This window comes from Triplophysa dalaica, chromosome 9, assembly GCF_015846415.1.
Source record: "Triplophysa dalaica isolate WHDGS20190420 chromosome 9, ASM1584641v1, whole genome shotgun sequence".
NCBI lineage: Eukaryota > Metazoa > Chordata > Actinopteri > Cypriniformes > Nemacheilidae > Triplophysa > Triplophysa dalaica.
The window spans coordinates 17,597,011-17,613,036 of record NC_079550.1 but is presented as its reverse complement, the minus strand read 5'-3'; the positions used below and the strand labels follow the sequence as shown (position 1 = coordinate 17,613,036).

At 35.3% G+C, this 16,026-nt stretch overlaps 1 protein-coding gene across 1 annotated transcript in view; it reads left to right on the top strand.

Moving 5' to 3' along the window:
• nbeab (neurobeachin b) overlaps positions 1-16,026 on the top strand; it is a 220,086-nt gene that overhangs the window by 61,153 nt on the left and 142,907 nt on the right. The window contains 7 exon segments of the mRNA XM_056756231.1: positions 393-512; positions 1,380-1,526; positions 9,696-9,711; positions 9,714-9,892; positions 10,981-11,114; positions 11,632-11,740; positions 15,059-15,211. Of these exon segments, the coding sequence (XP_056612209.1) occupies positions 393-512; positions 1,380-1,526; positions 9,696-9,711; positions 9,714-9,892; positions 10,981-11,114; positions 11,632-11,740; positions 15,059-15,211 (858 nt within the window).

Here is a 16,026-nt window from a genome sequence, read left to right as displayed (position 1 = left end):
ATTTTCATTTAACGGCAAAAGTCATCATATAATAAGGATAATAAATGCAAATATGAAGTGAATTTCTTTATGTTAGTTTAATTTCTCAGAATTTCTTTTTGCTTTTTAAAAATTGATGATAATTGGGTAATAAATGTGATGTGAACAGCCATTTTTGTTTCTATGTACGAAACCCATCCATGTCAGGATTTGTATAACTTGGTTAGCTTCTACCGAGTGTGTTGGACACACAGCTTTTACTATCATTAACAAAATGTTGGCCTTTTTCATGATTTGCATAAGCATTTTTTCTACTGTCAGAGGACTTGATGAGAATAACAGTAATCACAATGTTCATTTAAATGTTATTAGTAATCAAAACATCAAGAAGGATTTGTCTTTTTATCCTCCAGTGGTACATGATCAGCATCGTCCACATCTATAACCGCTGGAGGAACAGTGAGATACGTTGCTACGTCAACGGACAGCTCGTCTCCTACGGCGACATGGCTTGGCATGTCAACACCAATGATGTAAGAACACTTCCCTGTTGCTCTCTCCGTCTGCAGAAGTGAATTCTGTCTGGAAAATATTTGATCTTTAAAAATGTATTTAATTAAAGGGAGGGTTTAACCTAACAATATAAAAGTGTTCATCGTTTATTTACCCCCATGTGGTTCAAAACCTGTATGATTCTTACTTCTGTGGAACTCAAAAGAAGATATTTTGAGAAATGTCTCATCGGTTTTGTGTCCATGCAATGGAAATCAATGGGCGCCAATGTTGTTTGGGTACCAACGTTCTTCAAATTGTCTTCTTTTGTGTTCTGCCTTACAAGTTTGGACTGAAATGAGGATGAGTAAATAACAAAATTTTCATATTTGGGTGAACTATTATTCCTTTAAGCTGTGTTAAACATCTAGTTCCGGAGTCAATAAATTGCATTCATTCTTGCCTTATTTTCTTATGAGTTTTTGCACTTTTGTATATTTTAGAAATAAAATAGGGACAATTTAATAATAGGGATTAAGGATTTAATTTAAATGAACAGACGTTTGCCTTTATTTAGCAGTATCTCACCGAAAGCAATGTTAATGTATGATAATTAAAAGGTTGGACAGCAGTGTTTAACCTCACATCACTTAGGTGCTAATTTCGATTAATCTAATAAGAAGGTTTCAGCGCAGAATAACATTTCATTAATAGTGCACTGAGAGCAACTGTTCCTTTAGGATTAGTAACCAGCACTTAGACTCATTATTATTATTATTACCCTGTCCATACTTGTACTCGCTGTATTTCACACAGATGCTGTGTTCTTATCATCTTGCCTTTAAAATCCATTTTCGTGAGATTTAAGCTAAGAACTCCAAGCTGTTCCCTTCATGTGCTTATCACAGAGCTACGACAAATGTTTCCTGGGCTCATCTGAGACGGCGGACGCCAACCGGGTGTTCTGCGGACAGCTCGGAGCCATCTATGTGTTCAGTGAAGCGCTAAACCCTGCTCAGATATTCGCCATCCATCAACTAGGGCCTGGATACAAGGTACGCATCAGGTTTGCCAAAGTATGTTACACACCATTGCTCTGGCACCCTCGATCTGCAAGATATTATTGCTTCGTATGTGACATTTGATTATTGATTAATGTGGATCAGAACATGTTTGTTTTACCATACGGAGAAAAACATTCATTACAGCTAAAAAACAAAGCTAAGAAAAAAAGTTTAAAACATTGAAGGTCACTTGAGATAAATGTTTCTCTTGACCTCAAAACTTCACCTTTTGACTTTTTAGGTGTCTACAATTATAATATGTTCAAGTATATTAGTTTCTTTCATTACAAGCTGAAATTAGATTTCATAAAATGTTTTTGAAATGGATAATTTTTACTGAATAACGCCGTCCATATATTTTTCAACAAGTTCTAAACGGTAAAAAATCCTCTTAAAACATTAGTTTTTCATGCTTTTCTTGTAAATCAGTCTTTTTCTGTAATTTAATGGTTTTGACTGTTTTTTTAAATACATTATGTGCCATCATATGTGAAAATCTGTAAATTAAATAAAAAGTAACAGTAAATTTCTGTAAAATTACAGTTTTTACAGCTAAAACAAAGGATGAATATTGGACATATTATTTTTATTCTAATATGTCCAAAATATAAATGAATGAGTGAGGATGTGTCCCTAATCTTTTAAATAGCCTCAATTGTATTTTTTTAATATTATTTATCCATAATGTTTATGTAAAATAAGAAAAGAACGTATATTAAAATTGAATTTTTTTTCACAATTAAAATATAAATTTATATTGACATATTTAAAATATTTGAAGTTAACATTAAAATGTAACTTTATCTTATAGATTTCTGAATGGACTGGAAATATGGTGATAAAACAAAAGTAAATTTACTTGAACAAAAATCAAAAATATTAATCATGGTTTAATCCTAAAAGTTACATAAAGAAAACAATAAAGCCCCACTTGTTTATATATTTTTAATACTATGCGTATATCCAATACGTTTTTCTATATATTATGCTATTCCTTCAGGTAGATCTTGTTAAGAAATGGGCTGTAAATCTTGGTGGGGTTTTTTTGCCAATTCTTTGGTCCTGGAGAACATTCGTATTAATCATATTTGTTTTAGGGCGAATGTGAGGATATGTAATAGGTTCTTGTTTAGTCTTGGGGTTTAACTATGTTTCTTTGAAATTATGTCGTTCCAAATCCAACACAACATGTCTTACTTAGCAAAACTGGTGACCTTTAAATATTTACTAATTATCAGAGCCTTGCGGGTGAACCTGCACTATTTGCAACCTTGCTGTCATGCATTGTCATGCATTATTGATTCTGCACAGATTCTCAGTTATGCTTCTTAATGAAATCTTTAATTCATGAAGTCTCCTGATAGTTTATATCCTCAGTTACCTTTCATGTCCCTGACCTTTTGTCACTAATTCTCAAGGTGCTTTTGAAGATTTACCATTTAATTGCATGCATGGGGTAATCGGGGCAGATTGCTGCGAGTTTCAAGGCTGTGTCCTTATTAAATATGGAGCTCTGTCATTTTAGTAATTGGGCCTTACAGGAGTCGTGAAAAGTCTGTTGTTTTGAGAAAAAACATGTAGGCTTTGACTTGCAAACAAATCAAACGCATCGAACGAATAACACGTGTGCCTTAACAGGTTGTAAAAAAGATTTACAGCAGTATTTCAAAGATCTTATGAATGAATGATGAGCTGTTTCTAACTCAATTGCAAATTCTATCACCATTTTGGTCGTCTTAGCTCAGTTACCATTGTGATGTAATGATGGTCTGTGTAGTCTTCAAGGACAAACGGATCCTAAAAGCATCACTAACCATTTCACATCCGAGTTTCTTTTATAGCTTGTCCGTTTGAACTATCTAGGAAGCATCTCCACTGTCTTTCTCTAATCAGTTTGGGCTGGTCATTTCCCTTATTTATTGTGGTAAGACCTCACATTCCCACTGCACCGCATGCAGCCATGACAGGCAGGTTCACAGGAATAATGAGCCGTCTGCTGCGGGGGGAAAGCAATTACCCACCACAGATGAACCTGTGAATAGAGTCTCTCAAAGGCTGAAAGGGTTGTATATGTCTATGGAGTGCCAACCATCAGAATGGCTGTCAACTCTCTTGGACGATTACTTACATTTACATTACATTTTAGGCATTTGGCAGACGCTTTTATCCAAAGCGACTTGCATTGCTTCATCCTATACATTTTACATAGGTATTTGCAATCCCCTGGGATCAAACCCATAACCTTGCGTTGTTAACGCAATGCTCTTACCACTGAGCTACAGGAAATCTACTTGAATCTACCTGATCTAGTAACAGGGTGCAAACTTTCAAGTTCACATTTACATTGTCATTTAGCAGACAAAGAGTTTATGGAGCAATAAGCGATACGTCACACACGAGCAATCTGAATCTAATACGGGCTTCAACCGGTAGCCAGTGGAGAGAGATGAAAAGGGGTGTCACGTGAGCCCTAGCAGTGAGCACTTTCACATAGCATTGGTAGTCCATCGGCCTTAGATCTGAATCGATGATAGGAGGCTTAAAACATCCAAGAAAGGATTTGCAAGGTGTCATCTAGTCCCGGATGCGGAGGTATTGGGTTATTTAAAGGCACCACGCACTATTTCTATTCAGTCACTTTGATGCTGCAGTATTTATCCAATCATGACTGTTGACACAGCAAATCTGCGAATAAGAATGTTAACCTCGGGTTTAGTGATGTACAGAGTGAAACATCAGGTTATAAATACCATCAATTATCTCTTAACCCATTGTAATTTATAAGCAGTGTGGAACAGATAACCCAGGATTCTGTTTCCCTGGTGTAAGAATAACCCGGGGTTAACGATTTCAGGTGTGAAAAACCCTTTTGTAGTTTACTAGTCTGCGTTTATCCATAGTAGTCTCGCATAGCCGTAGCTTCATCCTGAAGGTCTGGGAACATTTTGTGCCACGTCATGTTTATTGGCCTTGAAATGTCCCCACAGTAACAGACCGCTGTACATTCATAAACGTGTCAAAAGTTAAAAGCAATAACAATGTTTATGATTTTATGCCGTGATCTTACCATACTTTTGAGATTTAAGCATTTAGTTTGTTGAGATAAATTCTTATTGTAACCGATGTAAACATGACCGCTTCTTCTATCAGACTGCTTTGTGTTGTTTCCAGGCGAACAGTTAACGGCCCGATTCCCATTTCGCGTCTATTTGCGATAGCCGTGCGCAAACGGGGTCGACGCTGCATCGAGTTGGGAAAAGTTGAACATTGTGAAGTGCTGTGCGTGCACCGCGGGTCATTTGAAGAGAAAAAAGGCGCAGTTCGCGTTTTCCACAGGGTTTTAGACGCAAAATATGAATCAGGGCAAAGAACGCGCACACATGTCTTCTGAAAGTCCTGTAGAATTCCACCAATCAGATGACGACTTCGAAACTTGCGGGAGTGTTTCCAGAAAAGTGTGCCTTATGCATCAGATGATCAGCTAATGGTCCTTGGGCTTGATATCTGAGGCTGAGACTATATCCAATGTGACTTACAGTATGGTGCATTTCAGATACAGCATATGTACAAGCAAATATATGAGTATACAAGCAAAGTGAATTTTAAGTAAACTTCATGTAGTAAATACTACTACTTGTATGTCTACAATTTCAATACTATTAAGTATAAAAGAAAAGTATTCTATATGTAATAAGTACGAGTAGTAGTATACCTACTATTTCAATACTATCTGGGACTATATTGGCCCACTTTTTAATTTATGAGAGCGTCATTTTAAGTTTACTTTAAGTGTAATACTTTGAGAACACAGCTAGTTTAAAACTACCAGAACATACATTCTGAGCAAGTATCTTTCTGAAAGGTACACATAGTCTGAAAGTATACATTTTTGTTTTTAGTTGAAAAGGAGTTTACTCCAAGTGCTTTTAGATAAACATTCTTGAAAGGAAAAGTCATGCTCAACCAAATGAGAAAGAAAATGCATGGAATCAGAGAAGAAATAATCTGCTATCACTGGTTTAAAGATAAGAGACAATTTAGTCTTTTTGATATACAAATAGTACCAAGCAAAACATTTTTCTGACACACAAGATACATTCTGAAGTTGGGCAGTACCATTCAACACACAATTGGGAGGGGGATAAATTGAAGACAACCAACCAGCTCCTGGTTTCCCATGCCTCAGAACAGTTCAAGTCCGTTTCCCCCGCCCTTAAGGAACAAATGAAACGATTTCAACTTCCTGTTGCTACTCACTGCCACCTAACAAGGCATTTTTTGAAAGCACTCACTGTACTGCATTTTAACTCATTTTTAAACTAGGTGAAAGGGGGAGTGGAGTTGCTCATTGCTCCTTTAATATTGTTTGGATTCGCTCATTGCTCCTTTAAATATTGTTTGGATTCGTTTATACACTTGTCCTTAGTGTCTGCTGTGTCTTGCCCCCATTGGGTTTCTTGACTGTGATGTAAAGTTTCTCTTGGGTCCTCCTCACCTTTTTAGCCCTTTAGCAGAGTACCTGTGATAGAGGCCCACATGAGCCAGTAAACTCTCACTGTCGTCTGTGAGTAATGTGACTGATCTGAGCACGACCTGATTACTAATGTGATTCAGCAGCGCCTTTCAAACACTTGCCTCTGATCAGCCTACTTTACGTGATCTCATCCTTGAACTGTCAAGACGAATGAGCAGGTCTGCTTTCAGATCAGACGTGTCGGAGAAACTCAACACGACAGCAGTGATGATATCAGGTAATGATGTAAGCGTAAAAACAATGCAAGTGTTTTAGGAGTCATGATTCTTCTGTAAACTAGGCCTTTCAAACGATAATCCAGAATTAAAGTTTGTGTTTACATAATACACTGTATTTTTGAATACTGAGGATGTTTATTTTGCATTTGTAAACACATACACATACATGTATACACATTTAGGGAATGTTTACATGTATTTAAAAGTATATATATATATATATATATATATATATATATATATATATATATATAAATGTTTATTAATTATTTAAAAAAAGTTTGTGTCTGGCTTTATAAACACAAATGAGGTAACACTTTATAATAACTGCACGCTATGAATCGTTAGTTAAGCATCAGTACATAGTTAATTAATCATTTATGAAGCATTGGCCCCACATTAATAGACATTAGTAAGCAGTTTATAAATGCAGCTATAAATGCTTTGTTCTTGATTAATAAGCATGTATATAATATGCTTAATAATCAAATTTTCATACTTTATTAAGGATGAATTCATCATTTCTAAATTAAGGATTACATTACTTACAAACCAGTTAGTTAGGAGTTGTCAATGGTTCATGAGATCATTTAGAAAGTGTAAGTAAATGATTAATAAACTCTTTGAATGCACATTTATACATCTTATTATTCTGACATATAGTAACAGTTCCTTAATTTGTTAATAAATGCTTTTTTAACACATATTCCTGCTGTAATTCATGATTAATTAAGGTAGTTATAAAACATTTACTAGTTGTCAGTTAACTATTTTTGTGAGCTCATCTAAAGTGAGGACTATGTATGGCCTGTAAAGCATTTACAAATGAGAGTTAAAGGCTCATAATCCTACTCTAATTCATGATTAAATAAGGTAGTTATAAAACATTTACTAGTTGTTAGAGAACTATTTTTTGTGAGCTCATCTAAAGTGAGGACTACATATGCCTTGTAAAGCATTTACAAATGAGAGTTGCATATCTATTCATTTAATGTTAATTTATATGTTCGGTTGTACAATTTTTATTTTGCAGAGGTTTATTTTTTATTTTATATTAAATCGTTTTATATTCATTAATATGTACAGATTAATTTCTTTCGCATCTTGAAATAAATATTTCTATGTTCTGAATCCCTCTGTGTTGTGTTTTTCCTATTTCTGTTTAGAAGATAACTGAGCCTTTAACTCTCATTTTTAGATGCTTTACTTTAGATACATAGTCCTCACTTTAGATGAGCTCACAAAAATAGTTATCTAACAACTAGTAAATGTTTTATAACTACCTTAATTAATCATGAATTACAGCAAGAATGTGTGTTAAAAAAGCATTTATTAACACATTGAGTAACTGTAACTATATGTCAGAATAATAATATGTATAAATTTGCATTCAAAGAGTTTAACAATCATTTACTTACACTTTCTAAATGATCTCATGAACCATTGACAACTCCTAACTAACTGGTTTGTAAGTAATGTAATCCATAATTTAGAAATGATGAATTCATCTTTAATAAAGTATGAAAATTTGATTATTAGGCATATTATATACATGCTTATAAATCAAGAACAAAGCATTTATAGCTGTATTTATAAACTGCTTACTAATGTCTATTAATGTGGGGCCAATGCTTCATAAATGATTAATTAACTATGTACTGATGCTTAACTAATGATTCATAGCGTGCAGTTATTATAAAGTGTTACCCACAAATGATTCTGGATGCGATTAATTGAGATGAACTGTTTGAGAGACCTGATGTAATTCCAAGGAATAATATTATGCAAAAGTGGCAATAAGGTCAAATACTCTGAATGTTTACGTAAACAATAATTGTACATGCAATTTGAATCTGTTCTTGTTGCTTTTTCTCTTGTAAAAACATTTAAACTGTACCGCTATTCTTTGGATCAAAGTGGTCTCACTGAACGATTTTTTTCTTCTTTGAATTCCAGTGGTCTCGGTGAACGATTTCTTTCTTCCTTTTTTTCACATAAGACAAATGGTCTTTTGCCATTGGCAAATCTCACTCGGAAATGCTGTGTGAGCATTACATCACCTGATCCTGATTGAGATGTCATGACCACATTCAATTTATCTGCTGCGGTTTCATCACTCTGTTGAATCTGATGGTGTTAATAAACATCCTGTGACATTTATTTTCCAGTCAATCTTAGATTTTAGGATCACTTTTATAAATGAGTTGTGACCTGCTCAGCAACAAGTGTTTTCTGTGGAGTTTGCCAAATAACCCAAAACATAAATCTGCTCATGCAAATCACTGTAAATCACTTCAAATTATCATATCTTGTTTCAAAGTGATGAATATATTGGGAGCATTAATAAAGACTAACAGCTGGCAACCAGAACACTTTATTAAATAGCTCACAGATCGAAAACGTCATAAATGTGGCATTGTTTAATGTATAAATAGTGTCCACAAGGTAATAATACCTTTAAGAAGTTATTGACTAACACCTCCCTGCACCTTTAAATGGACACTGGAGAAATATTAAGCAAATGGATGGAGTATAAATACAATGGACCAGGTAGTCGATGTTTGGATACAAAAAAGTACTCGTTCATAATCCGTAGTGTTGCCAGAGAAGTTGTTCACATTTAAGGTTATGCGCTGTTATTTTTCAACCAAATTTGGTTTGTAAATGTAAAAGATATAAATAGCGGGCCAACACTATTTGGAGGTGAAAAGAATAAGGCGCCTAATTCTTTTGCACTGTTCTCTACCTGTAGACAAATACATTACATTGACGTTTACAGAACGTTCTGTGGGTCCGGAATAGGTCTAGAATAGGTCACGGCCGAAAGACGTCATCGCAACGGCTGTGCTGCAGGTGCGGGGCTGCGGATCTTTAGTTTGACAGCACAAGAAACAACCTCATGAATGATAATTCAGGAGCCTGGGGATCCCCACATCTACCCTACTTCATCTTCATGATTATTTCATGTCACCGAACTCATTTATTATTCAATGCGCTCCCGCGACTTTGGATAAAATTTAATCAGCATATAAAACAAATCTTCTCCTCTTTATGCTAGGAATAGTAAATCCTTTAATAAGCACACAGGATAAAAAGATCTGCAGAGATTGTCTATTTTAGGACGGGTTGAATTTAAGGTGTCATAATTGTACATGTTATGTGATAATTAGCGAATTTGTTAATTCTCTCACTTTCTCACATTACTGCACTGCATATATGTTGGTTAATATTAGGTCTTTTAGAAGTTATTACCAACTATTTTACATGATCATTCGTACAGTAAGGGATTTAAACAACCCACTATTATTAAAACATTAAATTCACTATGATTCCACAATAGTTAATTAAGTTATGGTAGATGTCGTTAAACCACAGTAACCAAACCTCAATCACCCTTTTTCTCCCCAGAGCACTTTCAAGTTTAAATCGAGAGTGACATCCACCTGGCAGACCATCACAAGCAAGTCTTATATGATGGAAAACTAGCAAACAGCGTCTCATTCACCTACAACGCCAAAGCCACAGACGCTCAACTATGTCTGGAGTCCTCACCCAGAGAAAACTCTTCTATATTCGTGCATTCTCCACACGCTCTAATGCTACAGGTACATAACTGCCCGCTGAACGCTTCAAGACTGCACTGTACTTTATTCATACTAAATAAACAGCATAATGGTTCACAATGTAACTAAATGTTAATCAGATTCTGCGACCAAGAGATAATGTCAATGTTTGCCATTTAATGGTAATTGTTTGGAGAGATATTTCAGCGGTGAGTCACTACCTTTAAGAACATACAACAAAACAACTTAACATTTAGTTAAAGGTTATTAAATGGGGCCAAATATAAAATTTCTGTCCATATTTACTTGACTTTTTCTCTGTGGGTAAAGTAGTATATGTGACTACTGCACTATGTTAAAACTCCTCTGAATAAATACAACAGCTTTGTGGGCTGAACAGAGAGAAATTTTAAGTATTTTCACTTGTAAACTGTTATCTTTTACTCTAAAATCAAATATACTGTACAGCCGAAGAAGAAATGAAGAGACCATTTCAAAATTATGTTCTGTTTTTCTGAATTTACTTTTATAGGTATGTTTTTAAGTAAAAGGATCATTTTACTTTCACTCTGTGAAGAACTAACAATATTTCTCCCAAATTTCAAGTAAAAATATTGTTTGTATTTGCATTTATTTTCAGAAAATGAAAAGAATGCGCTGCAGTATTTGAGGTCTGGAAAAAATGCAAAGAAAAAGTTAATTTTCACTTTAAAGCAATATAACAGTAATATATGTACATGTATTTAGGTTAAAAAAAATATGTGAAAACCTGGATTTTTTTCACAGTGTCCAAGTGTCTTGTCATGCTGTCAGTCTTTCAAATTGCTGTTGGATGACTTTTTCACTCCTGAGGTTTAATTTTGTTGAAATTCATCAGACACTGGACTGGAATGGCCACAATACATCTAAAAATGCTGAGTATTTTTTTTTGAAAAGGTCTCTTAGTTTTGTACTCTGCTGTAGCTCTCTAATGTTGTTACAAGACATTAGTTGACAGTGGCATAGAAACGGTGGCATTAGTTACTCCTGACATCTCATCTGTGCCATACAATATGCACAATATTTAACATACTAAGCATTGTATTTAAAATTGGAATATTATTTTAGCTTATCCTTTGATTTTTATACAGGATGTGAAGGCCATCGTTACCCACTCCATCCACAGTGCCATTCACTCCATCGGTGGAATCCAGGTGCTGTTTCCTCTTTTTGCACAGCTGGATTTCCATCAGCACAATGAGAGTCAGGTGGAAGGCACGGTGTGGTGAGTAACTTCATACCCATTGATCAAAAAGTCAGATCCATTAGGTCATCCCAGATAGGTCACTCAAAACTCGCACTGAATTTTTATTATCATAAGAAAGCCCCCAAAGTGTTTATCTTGTGAAAATAAACTATCCATTAAGCATATTACTTCTAGCCATGTGAGGAACTTATTTTATTCTGTTGATACTTTAAAAAAAGCTTTTAAACAGGTTAATTTAAATTTTTAAATTTGTGTTTTTAGAAGAAAATAGAAGAAAATAGCCTTTACTTAGATGTATCATTTTTGTTTTTATATTATAATTATACAGGCCTCTCATCATGAACATAGCCATAGAAGCTGAGATGGCATTAAAAAAGAAAAGAGAAGAAAGATCCAATATGTCCTAAATGGAACCCAACATTACATTATAGTAGATGAACTTAACCGATGCAGGTGTTTTACCTGTTTTCAGTCTGAATTATATAACATTGTTATCCAATATATACCCAATAATGAGACGATCTCTGTGTTGCAGTTCCACTCTCCTGGCCTTTCTGATGGAGCTGCTTAAGAGTTCTGTGGCAATGCAGGAGCAGATGCTCGGTGGGAAGGGTTTTCTGGTGATCGGGTACCTTCTGGAAAAGGTCAAAATTGTTTTTTGTTTCTGTCACTTCAGTGTTTTTACAAACTCATTTCAATAGTTAAAGGGATATTTCACCTTAAAATACGAATTTTGTCATTGTTTATAGGGATGCACCGAATGTTCGGCTACCGATGTGAAATGGCCGAATAAATTTTACCGTACACGACTCGAGAAACGTTCAAGTAGCAACCAGCACAGAGAGAGAGAGAGTGACGCGTGCACTTTATTAATGCCGCAAACATATTGGCAATGAGAAAGACACAGTGCAGGACTTGCCGCGCGGAAGTAAATATCCGAATGAAAGCGTCTCGACAGGTGTCACAAGGTATCGTGTCTCCCCTCGAATTCGGTCTCCTTCAGGACACCGACTGGTCAATTTTTATTTGTGGATGTTCGGTAAGTGCTAGGGCTAGCTAACCGCATAGGTCTATGCTATACTAGTTGGACACGTAAGCTAACTAAAACAGTAAGAACGAGATTTGTTGATTTCACTACCTATAACCTCATATACATACTAGCATAACAAGCACTTAATGTATAAGACGTTAATGGTCATTACCTAAATAGACGTTCTGTCAGCCAATAGAATCACTCGGGGTCCTAAAGGGGACCGAATTTGAGGGGGGACTCGATGCATTGTGTCACCTGTCAGTATAGTTTAGACTAAAAAAAAACAGTCAGCTTTTGTGGGCGGAGTTTGGAGGAGAGGTGAACTGATATGGTTGTCAGTCATCATAAAAAGCACATTTTGACTATTCAGTTTGTGAAATAGTGAAAAAAATGGCTTAATAAATAGAAGGAATGCAAAAAAAACATGTTCAGTGTTATCCGGCCAAGTGTTTCACATCATGTTCGGTTTCGGCCAAGAATTTTCTTTTTGGAGCATCCCTTATTGTTAATTCACCCTTATGTTGTTTAAAACCCATAAGGACTTTCGTTCTTCAGTTAAACACAAAATAAGATATTTTGAGAAATGTCTCTGTGGTTTTGTGTCCATACAATGGAAGTCAATGAGGGCCAATGTTCTTTTGTTACCAAAGTTCTTTAAGATATCATACAGGTCGTACAGGTTTGAATTAAGTGAGGATTACTAAACGACAAAAGAAATTTCATTTTTGGGTGAACTACTGTATGCCTTTAAAGCCATTGTTAATATGTACAGCCGCTCAACCCGATAGGTTAAGGTATGACTTGCCTGGTTTCAGAAGATGTTTAGTAGATGTTGTAACTAAACCGTCTTGACCCCAGAAACATTACCATTTGATAAGGCACACATGCACTTTATTCTGAAAAAAGAATTGTTTTTCAAGCAAAATACTCTTGCCAATTATAAAAAAATATCTGTTATGGGTGTTTTATCAGTGCCCAATTTTTTGGAGTGCACTTAAGACCATGTAATCAACTTTCCTATACTTTCCTCTTCCATCACAGCTCATGATAGTCGCTGTAAATGGCTCAGGGACTGTGTGCGTTTATGCAATCAGTCAATGCTCCAGGTATTATAGACCTCCTTAGCTGAAACAAACAAAGTAATGTTGAAAGTGCCACTCTAGGGAAATTAAACTAACGGATGGCTTACTTATAGTTGTCGTGGTACACCGTATAGGAGACTCCCTCCCTCCCACGGATTGGGGAAAGTACTTTAAGATAAAAATACACACAATACCTTTAAATTGCATTTTAAATCCCAATCTTGTGCTTTTACGCAGTGCTTGAGGCTCATAATGACCTGCTCTTTTTTTCAAACAATTATAAGAGTGTTACGATTTGTTCTTTCAGAAGTAGTTATCATGACCTCGAGCATTTAAAAGCGTGACTTGAATAAAGAACACATACACTTATGGTGCCGCAACATTATGGTTGATGAATGACAAATACGTACTTGAGCATTTCCACAGAGAGAGTCTGTTGATATTTTCCCCCGTCCGTGCATTGATTGCGATGGCATACGGATGGACTCGCTGTCAGCTCTTTCGTCTCTATTTGAACTTATTCATCACTGGTGTTGTTTCCTATTCGCAATGTCCCCTTGACTCCATCGAAAGTTTGAGATTGTAAGAAAAAATCACACTTTGTTATGGTGATATCAATTATAAATTTGAGGTAGGCGTCACCAAAGCAATCCTGCTGCTTGCCGTCTATTTCACATGAAGAGGGCCATCTGTTTCTGCTTAGTTTACAGTCACACCTCTCTCACACATACACCTGTCTGGAACACAGGTGCCAGCCAAGAAAAATAATGTGCAAAGTATTTACTAACTACAAAGTCAAACTACAGCTTCATACCTAAGATGTTGGTCCGTTTATGCGTGTATTGTATTAAATAATACTGAAATGGTAGTCAAATATTTAGTCAGAGAATTTTCAAACCTATGCTATTAAAGGAACAGTTCACCCAAAGATGAAAATTCTGTCTTTATTTACTCACTTTCAAGTTGTTCAAAATCTGTATAAATTTCTTTTTTCTGATGAACACTGAGAAAGATATTTACAAGAACGCTTCCATACAGTTCTTGGCCACCATTGACCATATACCATATTAATGCCATATAGGAAAAATTGCTTTATGAATTTCTTTGTTCTGTTGACCTCAAAAGAAGATATTTTGAAGAATGTATGAAATCAAACAGTTCAGGTCCTTTGACAACCATTGTCATTTCCTACTATGGTAGTCAATGTTGGTCAAGAACGGTTTGGTTACAAGCATTCTTTCAAATATATTTCTCTGTGTTTATCAGACCAAAGAAAATATACATTGTTTTTTTCTAAATGTTAAACAGTTTCAATGTATGAATATTTGACATTGACATTTATAGGATGCTGAAAATGTTACTGACTGCGATGATGTAACCAACTGTAGTTGCAAATCAAGTTGTCTTTCATGCGTTTTTTTGTAAACTGAATTGAGATTAATCTCATCTTTCAGGCAAACTTGAAAACAATCATATTTACCTTACATTAACATTTATTAATTAAGAGGGCGCTTTTATTTAAAGTGACTTACAGTTGAGGAATACACAAGTGATTAATTTTGCAACACAAGTTTATCACGAGTAAAATCTACATCTGTGGTCTTTGTGTTATATGTCTTCTGTGCACTGTGTTGTATAGCCCACTGCATATATTGTGTATTATCAATGTTTATTATATAAATTGTATTGTATTGTATTGTGTACTATGTAAATTGTATGTTATATTATATAATAGTCTTTTATGGCACCTGGAGGTTGCTGCACCAAAGTTTCATTATATGTGTACTGTACATGCTCAGTGAGAATAAAGTTGTAACTTATTAAATATCTTCTTGGTTATTTTTCAGTCATCGCGGGTGCATATCACCAGGGCTGTGCTGGAGCAGTTCCTCTCATTCGCCAAGTACCTGGATGGCCTCACCCACGGTGCACCTCTTCTCAAACAGCTTTGTGACCATATCCTGTTCAATGCTGCAATTTGGATCCACACGCCGGCCAAGGTAAGCATGGATATTAAACATTCTGAAAGATATTGAATAGACGGGATAGCAGTTAAGAGCATCTGAGTATACGGATGTTCCTGGGTGTCACAGACACTTAACGGAATAATTCACCTTCAAAATGAAAACTCTGTCATTATTTACTCACGAATTGAACCAAGTCTTATGGTCATAAGACTTTTTTTTGGTGGGGGTTTGTCTCACAATATACAATTTATACAAAATACATAATATATCTGATAATAATATGCATAACTATATACAATTTATTAAAAACAGGCTTACATTAAATAACATAATTCTTCAACTGTATTTTGGATCAAATCAGGCTCGGTGAAAAGAAATGACTTTTGAACAGTTGTGTACGTCCAACAGAATAATTCTAGCATTATTTACCAATGTAGTATTTACTATTTTCCCTAAAAACAACTTGATGCGTGAAACGTTGTGATAACGTTTGTTCAAAAAAACTTGATTAAATGCAAGAAACAAGTTTATTAGATATTAAAAATATAAATGCTATCAAGATCGACTGTCAGTCTGTCTGTGATTGTCGTGGGAAAGCCCCCTCTTCCCAATTGCGAGAGGAGGTTTATTATTCTCCATTTTCTAGCTGAAGTTAGCTTCACCGGAGCGATGCCAATCATGCTGTCTTGTCAACGATGTCCAGCGCTTAGGGGTCTTTAGACGTGGGGCGTTTAAAATCTGAAGAGACGTGACAACTACCCATAAACAAACTTAATATAAATTATTGTAAATAATTAATTCACGAAATTTACCATATCCATTGCATGAATTTAATCACATTTGGCATC